Here is a 14,334-nt window from a genome sequence, read left to right on the forward strand (position 1 = left end):
CAGTAACCAGAGTTCACAGATTTAAGGTAATAGGTAAAAGAACCAGATATGAGGGGAAAAACATTACGCAGCGAGTTGTTGTGATCTGGAATGTGTTGCCTGAAAGGGTGGTGGAAAGCGATTCAATAATAACTTTCAAAAGGCAATAGGATAAACACTTGAAGGGGGAACATTTGCAAGACTACAGGGAAAGAACGGGGGTGTTTGACTAATTTCAGATCTTTCAAAGAGCCGGTGGGCCGAATGGCCTCCTTCTGTGCTGTATCATTCCATCATTCTACAATAGATATTGAGGAGGAAGTAAATTCTGAATTGGTTAAAGGTGATATTTAATTACAGTGTAATATCAAATCTGGCTTTAAAAAGTGCTATTGGATTCCTTGCACTTCAAATGTTTCAATTGTGACCACAGAGGAGAAACAGGGACAGAAGTTTCTCCTCAGCCAGAAAATGAAGTATTGTCTGGTTGAAACCTAAACTGCAGCTGCATTTAAGACTGGTAGCTGCAGTATAAATGCATCATTGAAGTACTGGTTGTTACATTCATTGTGAACCTTCATGTATCTGTTTATTCAGGAAGGCTAGGATTAATCCTTATTCATTGTAACCAGAACTATTAGTGCTTTGCATGAAATAACCTAGAAATTCAAGATAATTACAATTCCTTTTGAAGATAAAATTATTTGGCATTTTATTTATTTTTTAAGACAGTCATTTTAATGTTTGTTACAATAAGGAATTCTGCATCAAATAAAATGATTAGTATGCTTATGGTAATGATAATTTTATATTTATATTAAATATATAGATACTGTAGACTAGAAAAATGTATAATTATTTTCTGAATAAATGAATGGCTGTGTTTCATAAACACTCTAATATCTGTTCTGTTGCTGAAAAGCTGGGAGTGGTATAAGGGGAGTTGAATCAGCTGCAGTGAGCTTTGGTAAATATCTTATCCAATTTTTATGGTCTGCACAATCCATGAAGAAAAGATCAGACAACGGTATGGAAGCTTGATGGGGGAGCTGCATATGATTGAGCTGGAAAAGGGGAAGAGTGGGCTGGGCCTCAGCCTGGCTGGCAACAAGGATCGATCCAGGATGAGTGTTTTTGTAGTTGGCATTGATGCAAATGGAGCAGCTGGCAAAGATGGCAGGATACAGATTGCAGATGAGTTACTAGAGGCAAGTATCTCTCACCATGCATGCTCACATGACACTGGTATCACAAAGGTGCACTAGCTAAGTATATTGATATAATTAATTATGTCCAAATAGACCTAAGCTGTGTATTGTTCTCATTTGATAGTCCACTGTCCAAAGAAACAGAACTAAGCATTTGTTCTTCTTTTAAATGATGCATTTCTTTTTGCACTTTATCTTGTATTTTTATTAGTGGATAAAGAAATTCAGTAATTTTATAATCTGCAACCCAAATGCCACCTTGCACAAATGGGTTCCTGTAACAAGGCTATCGACTAGAAATGCCTGCTTTGTCCTCAACATTGTAGTTTTCTAGCTATTTTTCTCCAAATATCCTCCCTGCAACAGTTTTGATTTATTTTCCCTGGTTAGGTTTCCCCACCTATCATAAAGAAAGTTAATTTCACTGGTCTGGAGTTCCCAGTTAGGAGCCACTTGCAAAGGGAGTCAAAGAATCAGTGCTGATGGGTTTCTTGATGCAAACTCCAGTTTTCACTGAAGTTAGCCCTACTGTATCATGATTGAGAAGCCAAGCAGGCATCCTGTTCCCTGGCCTTTGCTGCTGTGTTTGTCAGATAGTGCTGATGCATTTTTTTAACACAATGCCCCCTTTATCACTGGTGGCCACCATCTCTTTGTCAGTGAGTTGAGATATGGAACTCATGTATGTAGGGAATGTGGATGCACAACCACATCCTGCCATTTTGTCACAGCTCAGTTGTACATCAGCAGGATGAGGTGTCTCGTGCTATACTTAAAAAATCTAATTATTTTTAAAGATTTTTCTCTAAACTTTTTTTAGATTACCTGTACTATCACTTTTTCACCAAAGGACAACATATAAAAAAAACTAATATTTTGTCCCTCACGTTTAATTCACAAAGAAATATCTTTGCAATAAACAAAGACTCATATATAAATCGCAATAAAATTAAAAGCCTAAACTTCAACATTATTATATAATGGATTTTAACCACTTTACAGTTTTGCAGATGATGTGCATTTTTAAGCTGTTTGGTAAGGTAATCTCTTGTCAAGCTTGCATATTTTTAATCCTAATTTTACATATTGTGCTTTATTTGCAGATAAATGGGCAGTTACTATATGGACGTAGTCATCAAAATGCTTCGTCAATAATCAAAAATGCACCATCAAAAGTGAAAATTATTTTTATCAGGTGTGTTCAATTTTGGTTAATTGAGCCTATGCTATATATTATACACGAGGGGTGTTAAATTCTAAATTACTGATAATATAATATAAAAACACAAATACACACACACAGTTGAAAGCAATGGCCTGGAATTTGCGGTGGATAATAACAGCGAATGAACAGCGTTTGCCATTATTACCCCTTTGAAACTGACTGCAAATTCGAGATTTAGCGCATGCGCATCCTAACGTGGAAATCCTGAAGTTGCAGTCAGTCATTCACTGCTCCGACACTGGCTGCGCTGTGCCCAGCACCCCCCCATAGGGAAATCAGTGAAACTGGTGAAAACATGAGCTTTTCTGCAGTAATATCGCTGTTAGCTACCCCATTAAGACCTTGTTGGATTAGGTGTAACTGGGGTTTTAGCAGCGTATTGACTACTAAACAAATGTTATGGCACTGGAAAACTAATTTTAATTTTGTGGAGTGTCAAATTTATCCACAATGATGAAAATGATAAATTTGAAGAAACTTAATGTTTTATATTTTTTCAAAGTTTGTTCATATTTATTTCAGGTTTACTTTTTCCCATGTGAGAGCCCCAACCTTTGTTTTGCTCTCTAACATTTTTGAAAAGTCAGAATCAAAGGAGCTTATTCACTTCCTGGTTCCCCATTTCGAAGCATTCTGCATTTTGATTGGCTGCTTAGACAGCTTGTTGACGTCACAGCAGCTCGCACTATGGAATTCCCACTAAACTGCGCTAACACCAAGTGAACATCGAAAAAGCCGATCTTTTCGCCACAGAGATCGTGAGACCTTTGTCGGAAGCTTTTTTCAGGGCCAGCGGCGAGCACCTTTGCTTCGCCACTGACAACAAATTATAGGCCATTTTGTTTTTATGCTCTGACATTGCTTGTCTTATAATGCCAAGTAAATTGGGATTTCTCTGGTTAAACCATGAAACTTGCTGCTGATTGGTTCCACAAGATCCTCGAATGGCAGAAAAAATCAAAGAGCAAATTAAATGGAGAAAGATTGTAAAGTGCCGCAGTACAGCGGGACCTAGGGCTACTTGTGCATGAAACACAAAAGGATAGTATGCAGGTACGGCAAGTGATCAGGAAGGCCAATGGTATCTTGACCTTTATTGCAATGGGGATGGAGTCTAAAAGCAGAGAAGTCTTGCTACAGCTATATAAGGTGTTGGTGAGGCCACACCTGGAATACTGCGTGCAGTTTGGTTTTCATATTTACGAAAGGATATACTTACTTTGGAGGCAGTTCAGAGAAGGTTCAATAGGTTGATTTTGGGGATGAGGGAGTTGATTTATGATGAAAGGTTGAGTAGGTTGGGCCTCTACTCATTGGAATTCAGAAGAATGAGAGATGATCTTATCGAAACGTATAAGATTATGAGGGGGTTTGACAAGGTGGATGCAGAGAGGAAGTTTCTACTGATGGGGGAGACTAGAACTAGAGGGCATGATCTTAGAATAAGGGGACGCCCATTTAAAACAGAGATGAGAAGAAATGTCTTAGCAGAGGGTTATAAATCTGTGGAATTTGCTGTCTCAGAGAGCTGTGGAAGCTGGGACATTGAATAAATTTAAGACAGAAATGGACAGTTTCTTAAAAGATAAGGGGTCATGGGGAGCGGGTGGGGAAGTGGAGCTGAGTCCATGATCAGATCAGCCATGATCTTATTGAATGGCGGAGCAGGCTCAAGGGACCTTATGGCCTAGTCCTGTTCCTATTTCTTATGTTCTTATGAACGGTTTAATCAATATTCAGTCAGCAAGGGAATCAGGGAATTCGATGCATTATAAAATGAGCCAATAAACATAATTCACTGACAGAACATTACTACTTATTTTGGCAAATCTTAGAATCTAGACACCAATCAACAAATATTGACTGTGGACATTTGGTAAAAGTTCCAGCTTCACACAAATAAATGTTCAATTGTAGAATGAGTTCAAAATTCCAAGATTGGTCATTGCACATAATTCCAGAGAAACCCAACTGTGTAAACTAGTTGGTGTGTTAATTTTGTTTGTTTCCATATTTATCAACCAGATTTATTCTATTTAATAAAATAATCCAGCATTTTGGACTTCGTTAACATGGGGAATGTGGAACTGAAAAGGGCGGAAAGACCATTGCGGTCTATCTGGTTTCTGGGAAATAATCCCATGATGCCACTCGTACCTCTCTATCACATTATTCTCCACATCTTTATACAGCTTTCTTTTGATTTCGCTGTTGAAAACAGCCCTCGCTGCCTCCTTGGTAACCCATTCAATAAATTCCCTACCTCTGTAAAGCAATTAAATCTAAACTGTGTTTTCACGCTCTCCCTTCTACATTTGAGGGTATGCCCTCTTGTTGTACAATCTCTAACTATATTAAACATTTATCTTGAACCCTTTAGGATCTTGATCATACTTTTAATGTACTTCCTGTTGTTAGGTGGTAATTGTGTGAGAAAACTTGCTACCAATAACAAAATAATTCTGTAGAGCAAAATGTCAGCAACAAGATAGAAGATTTGATAGTATATACAAAGCAGCAGCTGGTTCAGGACTGTTGCTTCAAGTCTATAACAAAGGTTTTGGATGGCTGAACAGTTGTTTTTATGGCCCAGATTTTGCAATACCCCTCTGAAACTGACCTTAACTTCAAGATTAAGCACATGCGGATCTAAACGCGGAAATCCTTAAGTTGCGGTCAGTCATTCACTGCTCCGATACAGGTTGTAGATGCGTTCAGCAGCAGAAAGGACCCTCTCCAGCAGCGTCATTTAAAGGGATCATCACAAGTTGTGCCATTCCTCACTGTTTCCCAGGTCAGATTCACTTCCTGCACAACTCCCAGCACCTGCTCCAGCCACAAGACACCTCCCCTTTAAGAGGTGCAGGCTAGCTTTAAGTGGTAATAGGAAGTAACGATTTTGGGGTTCCTGCTGATGCATGCAGCCAATTAACAGTGAGGTTAGCGTAGCAATCAAGCTAATCAGCAGGCAGTATGGTTTGCTACCTGCATTTCAATCAACCGGTACTGGTTAATCGTGCATTTTGGAGGGTATCCAATTTAGCTACCTTGTCTCCTGACCCAAATGAGATGTAATTTTATAATTTAGTGCATAATTTGGGCCGACTTCAGATCCCAAAGAGTATATTGTGAAGATGATTAATTTCCCTCCATACTTGCTTGCTCTTATTTCTGGCCATAGTGTGATGACCTCACCAAGTTCAGAATGCCATTTTATACTTCCTCTGCACTTGCTGGAAGATTTTCTCTTTTACTTTTCCAAAATCCACCTTTTCCTTTCATTAAAAAAAATACAAGTAGTAAAGAACTCTACACAGCTTTTGAAAATATGTGCATGCCAGGGCAATGCACTTTTTCTTTCCTTTGATCCTTAACCACCAATATTTCTACCTCTATAGATAGATATCTGCATCTCTCTCTCTGTCCCTTGTGTCTATTTTTATATATATCTTGCTCTCTCACTGTTTCTCCCTCCCAAAAACAATAAAACTATTCTCCAAATCCCTTGCAATTAGATCTTTTCCCAAAATAAATTTAGTATATATGTAATCTAAAACATCACATGCTACAAATCTAATTAGAAGAGCTTGCACAAGATATTATATTTGAAGGCAGCGGGAACTGCTTTGGTGGTTTAGAGCAAAATAAATTCAATTCTCTTTTTTTTATCACTGATAATTGCATTTCTTTTCCAGAAGCACAGATGCAGTTAATCAAATGGCAGTCAGTCCTGTAAAATCGCCTGAAATAATCACAGCTACTTCAGGATCCCAGCAAGAGGTATAGATATTAAACATATTGCAATGATCCCTCTTTGTGTTCTTGCAAATACTTACCCATTTTCATGTTTCTGAAAATATGTGCTTCAGTAACCATCAAAAAGCTGCACTTCAATTCTCTGATGATGCTGTTTTTGTAGATTAATATAAAACCATTGTGTAGCCAATTAAAGCTCACAATGTAAATATTTGTGGTTCAAAATATTTACTGGGGAAGTCTGACTTTACTTTGGGTACCAGGATAAGACAACTGGCTAAACTGAACTCTTTCACCTGCACATAAACATCCTTTTTTCAATCGACTCTCTTTTCTTGCAGGCATTATAAAGTTTTACTGACTTTTCAAATTTGATCCTAGCTAGAAGCAACAGTCCTTACTCCATCACTGAAATCTGATAATCTTTCCCAATCTTATTCCATGTAAAATTATGTATTAATGATTTTTTTCTGTAATAAATATGTACACTTTTAAATTGATACCACATTTTTATAAATGTATTTTCTGCATTCTTCCTTATTGTATTTCCCTGCATCACACATCATCCCTGGAAACCAATGGCTATATGCCACTCTGTAATCAGCTGATAGGAGCAGAGAGAGGGTTTTAGTTTGGACTGAAATAAAAACAGAAATTGCTGGAAATACTCAACAGGTCAGGCAGCAAATGTGGAGCGAGAAACAGAGTTAAAGTTTCAGGTGAATGACATTTTGTCAGAATTGGAAAAAGTTAGAGATGTAACAGATTTTAAGTAAGTAAGGGGAAAGGGAGGAAAGAACAAAAGGGAAGGTCTGATTAGATAAAAAGCAGGAGTGATTAAATGACAAAAGGTATGAGTACAAAGCAAAAGGAGATGGTAATGGGATAAATAAAGAAACAAGAGAAGTGTAAATGGGAATGGCAGAATCATCAACAGCTGCCATCTGAAAAAATAAGGACAGTGGTTATGGTCTGAAACTGTTGTGAAGGCTGTAATCATAGATGGTCCCTTGAAACGAGGATGACTTCCTTTCCCGCCAAAAAAAGGATGAGTTCCCAGGTATTTCAATGAAGGACCTAACTACATCCTCAAGGGTGGAAGATGCATGCGCGTGGATTTTTTTAACGTGTGGTGGCCGTTGCACACCAGCCACCACATGGGCTTGACAGTGCTAGGTCTTGGTCCAATGGCAAGGATTACCCGAGACCAGCTCTGCTGCACGGACCTAGCCTGTGCTGCCCCTGGCCCCGAACTGACGCCTTCCTGAACCCCGATCATGTCCCTCTACAGTCTCTCGCTGCTCCTTCACCCTGATGTTGCCGCTCCTGCTGTATCTGCCCACGCTCCAATCATCAACCTGGACCTTGATGACATCACTCTTCGCTGCCGTCACCCTCCTGCACCAGCCTGCGCTGCTCCCTGGAGTAATACGCCTCCACGCTGCTCCCCGAGGCCTCCGTGCTGCTCCCGGGCCCTCCACACCGCTCCTTTTATGGACCCGACCTGCTGCTGGTGTTCTCACGCAGGTCGGGGCCTCCACCGCAGGCCGGGGCTGTAAAGTGCCTAATCGAAAGATGAGGTGCTGTTCTTCGAGCTTATGTTGGTACCATCGACAGGTAGGACAAAGAAAGAGGTTCTGCTGAGGGAGTATGAGCAGCTAGTGGCTAAATTAAAAAGCAGAATCACAAAGGTGATTACTACCTGAGCCACAAGCAAATTTGCATAGCGTAAATAAGATCAGAGAGATAAACAAGTGGCTCAATGACTGGTGCGGGAAAAATGGGTTTTGATTCATGGGACACTGGCACCAGTACTGGGGTAAGAGGGAGCTGTTCCGTTGGGACGGGCTTCACTTGAACCATGCTGGGACTAGTGTCCTGGCGAATCGAATAACTAGGGCTGTAGAGAAGGCTTTAAACTAAATAGTGGGGGGAGGGTTCAAGTGAGCAAAAATTTAAAAAGCCAAAGAAGTAAGGAGAAGGCAATATAGCAGCATAGCACTAGGGGAAATGATAACCATAGCATGACAGAAAGGAACAGAATGTATAAACATAAGAGTGTATCAGAAAGAAGGGTCAAAGCAGGGAAAAATGGTTAAAAAAAACAAAATTAAAAGCTCTCTATCTGAATGCACGCAGCATTCGTAACAAAATAGATGAGTTGACGGCACAAATAGATATAAATGAGTATGATCTGATAGCCATTACAGAGACATGGTTGCAAGGTGACCAAGGCTGGGAACTAAATATTCAGGGGTATTTGACAATTCGGAAGCATAGACAGAAAGGAAAAGGAGGTGGTGTCGTTCTGTTAATAAAGGATGAGATCAGTGCAGTAGTGAGAAATGATATTGGCGCAGAAGATCAAAATGTAGAGTCAGTTTGGCTGGAGATAAGAAATGTAGGGCTCAAAATTGGCCAGAAGTTGCTCCGTTTTTTTTTTTGGAGCATCTTAAAAATTCCCATTTTGCACATTCAATTTGCGCCAGTGTAAGTGAGTTAGTTAGAATTTTTTTAGTTAAGTTTAGTTTTTTTCAAAAGGGGCCGTTACCAACCACCTATGCCCGTTTTGGCCATTTAGGCCACTTTGGATAGCTAATAGTTACTCCAAACTAACTTAGGCCAGCGTATGTGGCCACTTGTGGCTGCACAGACAACCCTTGCAGAGTGTTAAGAAATCAGCACAGGTCGGTACATCGGAGACCAGCAGAACTTAATGACTTGACTAAAGAATGTGATTAGGATCAAATAGCTATACAGGACATCATATGACAAACTTCGCAAAGTTAATTTACTATACAACAGAAGCATTCATGGAAGCTTAAACTACAAAAATAAAAGAAGTAAAGAGACAAAACATATTTACATAATTTTTTTCAAAATATCCAAATAAAAAATAGAAGTACCTCCTACTCGTAATTCTTATGTTCTTATGTTCTCCCAGCCATCTAAGCTCACCCTCAGAGGTAGGGTTGTTTGCCCCTTTCAAACAACCCTACCTCTCGGGATTGGGGATTAGACCCTCAAGGATCAAAACAGCACCTGGGGGTCAGAGATCGGACACGTCTGGGGATCAGATCTTCCCTAGAAGTCGGGGATCGGAACCCCCTACCCACATGGGGTCGGTGATTGAACCCACATGCTGTTTGGAATTCCCCCCCCATCCCCACTGCCCCGGCTTGAGCCCCACACCAACCTGCTTGTTGTGACCTTCTAGTCCGGAAAGGCAGCGGGCCGGCCTGTGCGGAAGGCCATTCGACCCGGATTAGGGACGGGACGCATCGGGTCGCACGCTGCAGCACGCACACAGAGGCGCGGGGGCAGGAGCTACTGCGCATCCGCGCACACTCCAACGCGCATGTGGAGAGCTGCCGGCACTGTTTCTGGCGCAGGGCCCTAGCTCCGCCCCATAATCAACTGGCCATGCGGCGCCAAGCCCTGGGAGAGGCAACACAGCGGGCAGAATCGGGGACATTTTATCGCCGCTGTTTTCAGCCCAAAAGGTCGGCGCATCTCTGGTGAGTGCGCCGAAAAAAAGGGGTGGGCCAATTTTGAGCCCAATAAGGGTAAGAAGTCACTGGTGGGCATAGTCTATAGTCCCTGTAACAGTAGCTACACTGTTGGATGGAGTATAAATCAAGAAATAATGGAGGCTTGTAAAAATGGGTCCTTTTCAGGTTGAAAATCGGTGGTTAGTGGTGTGCCACAGGGATCGGTGCTGGGACCACAACTGTTTACAATATACATAGATGACCTGGAGGAGGGGACAGAGTGTAGTGTAACAAAATTTGCAGATGACACAAAGATTAGTGGGAAAGCGGGTTGTGAAGAGGACACAGAGAGGCTGCAAAGAGATTTAGATAGGTTAAGCGAATGGGCTAAGGTTTGGCAGATGGAATACAATGTCGGAAAATGTGAGGTCATCCACCTTGGGAAAAAAAACAGTAAAAGGGAATATTATTTGAATGGGGAGAAATTACAACATGCTGCGTTGCAAAGGGACCTGGGGGTTCTTGTGCATGAATCTCAAAAAGTTAGTTTGCAGGTGCAGTAGGTAATCAGGAAGGCGAATGGAATGTTGGCCTTCATTGCAAGAGGGATGGAGTACAAAAACAGGGAGGTCCTGCTGCAACTGTACAGGGTATTGGTGAGGCCGCACCTGGAGTACTGTGTGCAGTTTTGGTCACCTTACTTAAGGAAGGATATACTAGCCTTGGAGGGGGTACAGAGACGATTCACTAGGCTGATTCCGGAGATGAGGGGGTTACCTTATGATGATAGATTGAGTAGACTGGGTCTTTACTCGTTGGAGTTCAGAAGGATGAGGGGTGATTTTATAGAAACATTTAAAATAATGAAAGGGATAGACAAGATAGAGGCAGAGAGGTTGTTTCCACTAGGCGGAGAGACTAGAACTAGGGAGCACAGCCTCAAAATACGGGGAGCCAATTTAAAACCAAGTTGAGAAGGAATTTCTTCTCCCAGAGGGTTGTGAATCTGTGGAATTCTCTGCCCAGGGAAGCAGTTGAGGCTAGCTCATTGAATGTATTCAAATCACAGATAGATTTTTAACCAATGAGGGAATTAAGGGTTATGGGGAGCGGGCGGGTAAGTGGAGCTGAGTCCACGGCCAGATCAGCCATGATCTTTTTGAATGGCGGAGCAGGCTCGAGGTGCTAGATGGCCTACTCCTGTTCCTAATTCTTATGTTCTTATGTTCAGAGCCTGCAGAAATGGCCCTTCCCTTTAAGGGAGAGAAGGAGCCTCCGATTCCGGCAACGCTGAACTGGACATTGCGCAGCACTCTGCTGCTATCGCCCTCTTGCCTGGTTTAGCATTCCAAGGGAAGTGGTAGCACTTGATTTAGCGCTCCACTTCCTTCCTGGAGTGCTAAACCAAGTGAAGTTCTCGTCGGCTTCACTTGTGTAGCGCCCGGCGATACTTTAGCGCTCCCGCAAAAGTTATCGCCCTAAACGGGGCGCTATGCAATTTCTAGCCCTGAATGTCTACGGCATTAACTCTCCAATGTTACTTACAGAAACATGCTTTCAGAGTTTAGGTAGAATTTTAATGGTGCTGTTTCTAGCTTATATTCTATGAGTAATGGAACTGTTTTAATACATAAATTATTATTGGTTGAAATTATGCTTTCTGACTTTATTTTCCAGAAAGAGCCAGGTACATCTCTCTTCCAAACTGGAAAAGATCTGACTTCATTTAAAAATATTCAGTATGTGCTACTTACTAAGGTGAATTTATTGAGAAGTATTTGTGTCTTTGGAATTCATGTTAATTTGTCAGAAAAATATTTGTGGGAAGACATTTTTGGATGTACAGAAAATATATGGACAAGTTTAACCTAAGAGTATTTTGAGAATATAAAGGGGCCATTAGAAATTCTTTGTTTACTTCTAATGTCCACTTAATTTCTGCTCAGCAGACTAATGCAGCAATGATTAAACATTCAGATTTTAGAAATCATTGCAAGGCACATCTTGTAGTGTTTGCAGCTAATGCACATTGTTTTGAAGTGTACAAGATATATGTACTTTTTAAAAACTGTGTGGCCCCGATCTTGACTGGGGTGGGTTTTGTGAACAGGGGAGAGGAGTTTTATGCAGGACAGAAGGAAGTTCCGGGCATGCTGTGGAGTTTTGACTCCACAGCGTGAATCTTTTTTTCAAACAGTGAAGTGATTATCAGAACAATAAAACTATCTGGCTACTTAAGTCTATCAACTCCGTCTATACTCAGCATTATTTTTTTTAAATTGGAGGGCAAAGTGTTTCCTGTTGCCCTGAGAATTATACAGGATGAATTGGGTTTCCATTTTGCCTATTATCACTGCCAGATAAGAATTTTTCCAGGATGTTTTGGCTCACTGTCAAGACTTCCTCAACTTTTTACTGGGTTGTCTGCCTCATAATGCACTTCAAAACTTTCCCACCAAGCATCAGCGTTCCTTTATGTTGAGGTGTCATTCCTGGCAGTTCTTTTGTACCCATTTCTCATGAAATTAATAACTGCCTTTAATAGTTCTAGTTCTAAATTAGGTGTACATTTGTCTCAACATGTAAATAAGAAAGCTAAACATGATGGCTGTTTTTATTTGTAAAGGATCAAGGTGGACTTGGAATTGCGATTAGTGAAGAGAGTACCCAGGATGGTGTAGTTATTAAGAGTCTAACAGAAAATGGTACAGCATCAAAGGTAAGTTAGAAAAAGAAAGAACTTATAATTTATGTCACACTCTTCACAATGTCAAGATGTCCTAAAGCGCTTTATAGCAAAGTAAGTACTTTTTAAGTATAGCCACTGTTTAGATTGGAAATGATTTGAGTTTTAAATAGAATCATAGAAATTTACAGCACGGAAGGAGGCCATTTCGGCCCATTGTGTCCGCGCCGACTGACGAAGAGCTATCCAGTCTAATCCCAATTTCCAGCTCTTGGTCCATAGCCCTGTAGTTTACGGCACTTTAAGTGCACATCCAAGTATTTTTTAAATGTGACGAGGGTTTCTGCCACTGCCATCCTTTCAGACAGTGAGTTCCACACCCCCACCACCCTCTAGGTAAAGAAATTTCCCCTGATAACTCCCCTATAGCTCCCCCAATTACTTTAAATCTGGTTGTGTATCCCTTTGCCAAGGGAAACAGGTCCTTCCTATCCATTCTATCCAGGCCGCTCATAATTTTATACACCTCAATGAGGTCTCCCCTCAGCCTCCTCTGGTCCAAAGAAAACAGATCTTTCCTCATAATCAAAATTCTCCAGTCCAGGCAACATTCTTGTAAATCTCCTTTGCACCCTTTCCAGTGCAATCACATCTTTCCTGTAATGTGGTGACCAGAACTGCACACAGTACTCCAGCTGCAGCCTAACCAGTGTTTTATACAGTTTAAGCATATTGTCCATGCTCTTGTATTCCATGCCTCTACCAATAAAGGCAAGTATTCCATATGCCTTCTTAAGCACCTTATGTATTCCCTTGCCTTGTTAGACTCCCCAAAAACATTACCTCACAGAAGACAGAGGAAACAAGGGCTGGAAAATAGACAACAAGGGAGTTTGGCACCACAAAATGGTATATACAGGTATAGCGTCCCGTATCCGGGACTGAGAGCATTTCGGATTTTGCGTTTTGCCGGACTTTGGAACGTCTTTCTGACGTCACGAATCCGGAAACACCCGAGCCCAAGTTCGGGTATTTCCGGATTTTGGAACGTCAAAAAGGTGTGGATGAGGGGGGTGGGGGGTGCTCGCCGCAGAGCTGTTCGGGTCACCAGGCAATGAGGTCGTCGGGCAGGGCCTCGCCGCCGAAGAAGAGCTGGTCAGGTGGGCCCCGCCGAAGAGGAGGTATTCGGGCGGGCCGGCGAGGAGGCCCCGAGGTCGGGCGGTGCGGCGAGGCCCGAGGTTGGGCGGTGGCGGCGAGGCCCGAGGTCGGGCAGCGGCGAGGGTTGGTGTGGCGAGGCCCGAAGTCGGGCAGCGGCGGCACCTCGAGGTCAACAGAGTCCGGAACATTCTACCGATTCCGGCCGACCCCACCACCAATGTGTCTGGATTCCGGAAGATTCTTGATTTTGGAACTCCGGATTTTGTACTTCAATGCAAGGGGGGATTGAGGGGGGATCACAGTATTAACTAAAGGATCAATTACAGCTGTGCGAAGGGATGATATGTTACAGGGTTCAGCAAACAAGGCCATATGGGTTGAATTGAAGAACAAAAAAATGGGCGCTCATACTACTGGGAGTGTTCTATAGACCCCCAAGCAGTCAGGGCGATAGAAGAACAAATATGTTGGCAAATTGCTGCGAATTGCAAAAACTATAGAGCTATAATAGTGGGGGATTTCAACTACCATAATATTAACTGGGAAAAAGGTAGTGTGAAAGGTACAGAGGGTGTGGAATTCCCAAAATGCATTCAGGAAAACTTTTTCAGCCAGTATGTAACAAGCCCAACAAGGGAGGGAGCGGTTCTGGACTTGGTTTTAGGGAATGAAGAGGCCCAGGTGGAAGGGGTATCAATGGAAGATCATTTTGGTGCTAGTGATCATAATTCAGTAAGATTTAGGGTAGTTATGGAAAAGGACAAAGATGGACCAGGAGGAAAAGTTCTCAATTGGGGTAAAGCCAATTTTGCTGAGCTGAGATAGGATTTG

General features: G+C 41.8%; 1 protein-coding gene across 10 annotated transcripts in view; it reads left to right on the plus strand.

Annotated features, from left to right (window-relative positions):
• The window catches only part of LOC139270052 (multiple PDZ domain protein), a 401,342-nt gene that overhangs the window by 269,706 nt on the left and 117,302 nt on the right, over window positions 1–14,334 (plus strand). For all 10 annotated transcript variants that reach the window (XM_070888410.1, XM_070888412.1, XM_070888415.1 and 7 more), the window contains 5 exons: window positions 991–1,187; window positions 2,291–2,382; window positions 6,108–6,192; window positions 11,337–11,417; window positions 12,286–12,378. In XM_070888410.1, the coding sequence (XP_070744511.1) occupies window positions 991–1,187; window positions 2,291–2,382; window positions 6,108–6,192; window positions 11,337–11,417; window positions 12,286–12,378 (548 nt within the window). The remainder of the gene's footprint in view (window positions 1–990; window positions 1,188–2,290; window positions 2,383–6,107; window positions 6,193–11,336; window positions 11,418–12,285; window positions 12,379–14,334) is intronic.

Source organism: Pristiophorus japonicus, chromosome 1 (assembly GCF_044704955.1).
Source record: "Pristiophorus japonicus isolate sPriJap1 chromosome 1, sPriJap1.hap1, whole genome shotgun sequence".
Taxonomy (NCBI): Eukaryota; Metazoa; Chordata; class Chondrichthyes; family Pristiophoridae; genus Pristiophorus; species Pristiophorus japonicus.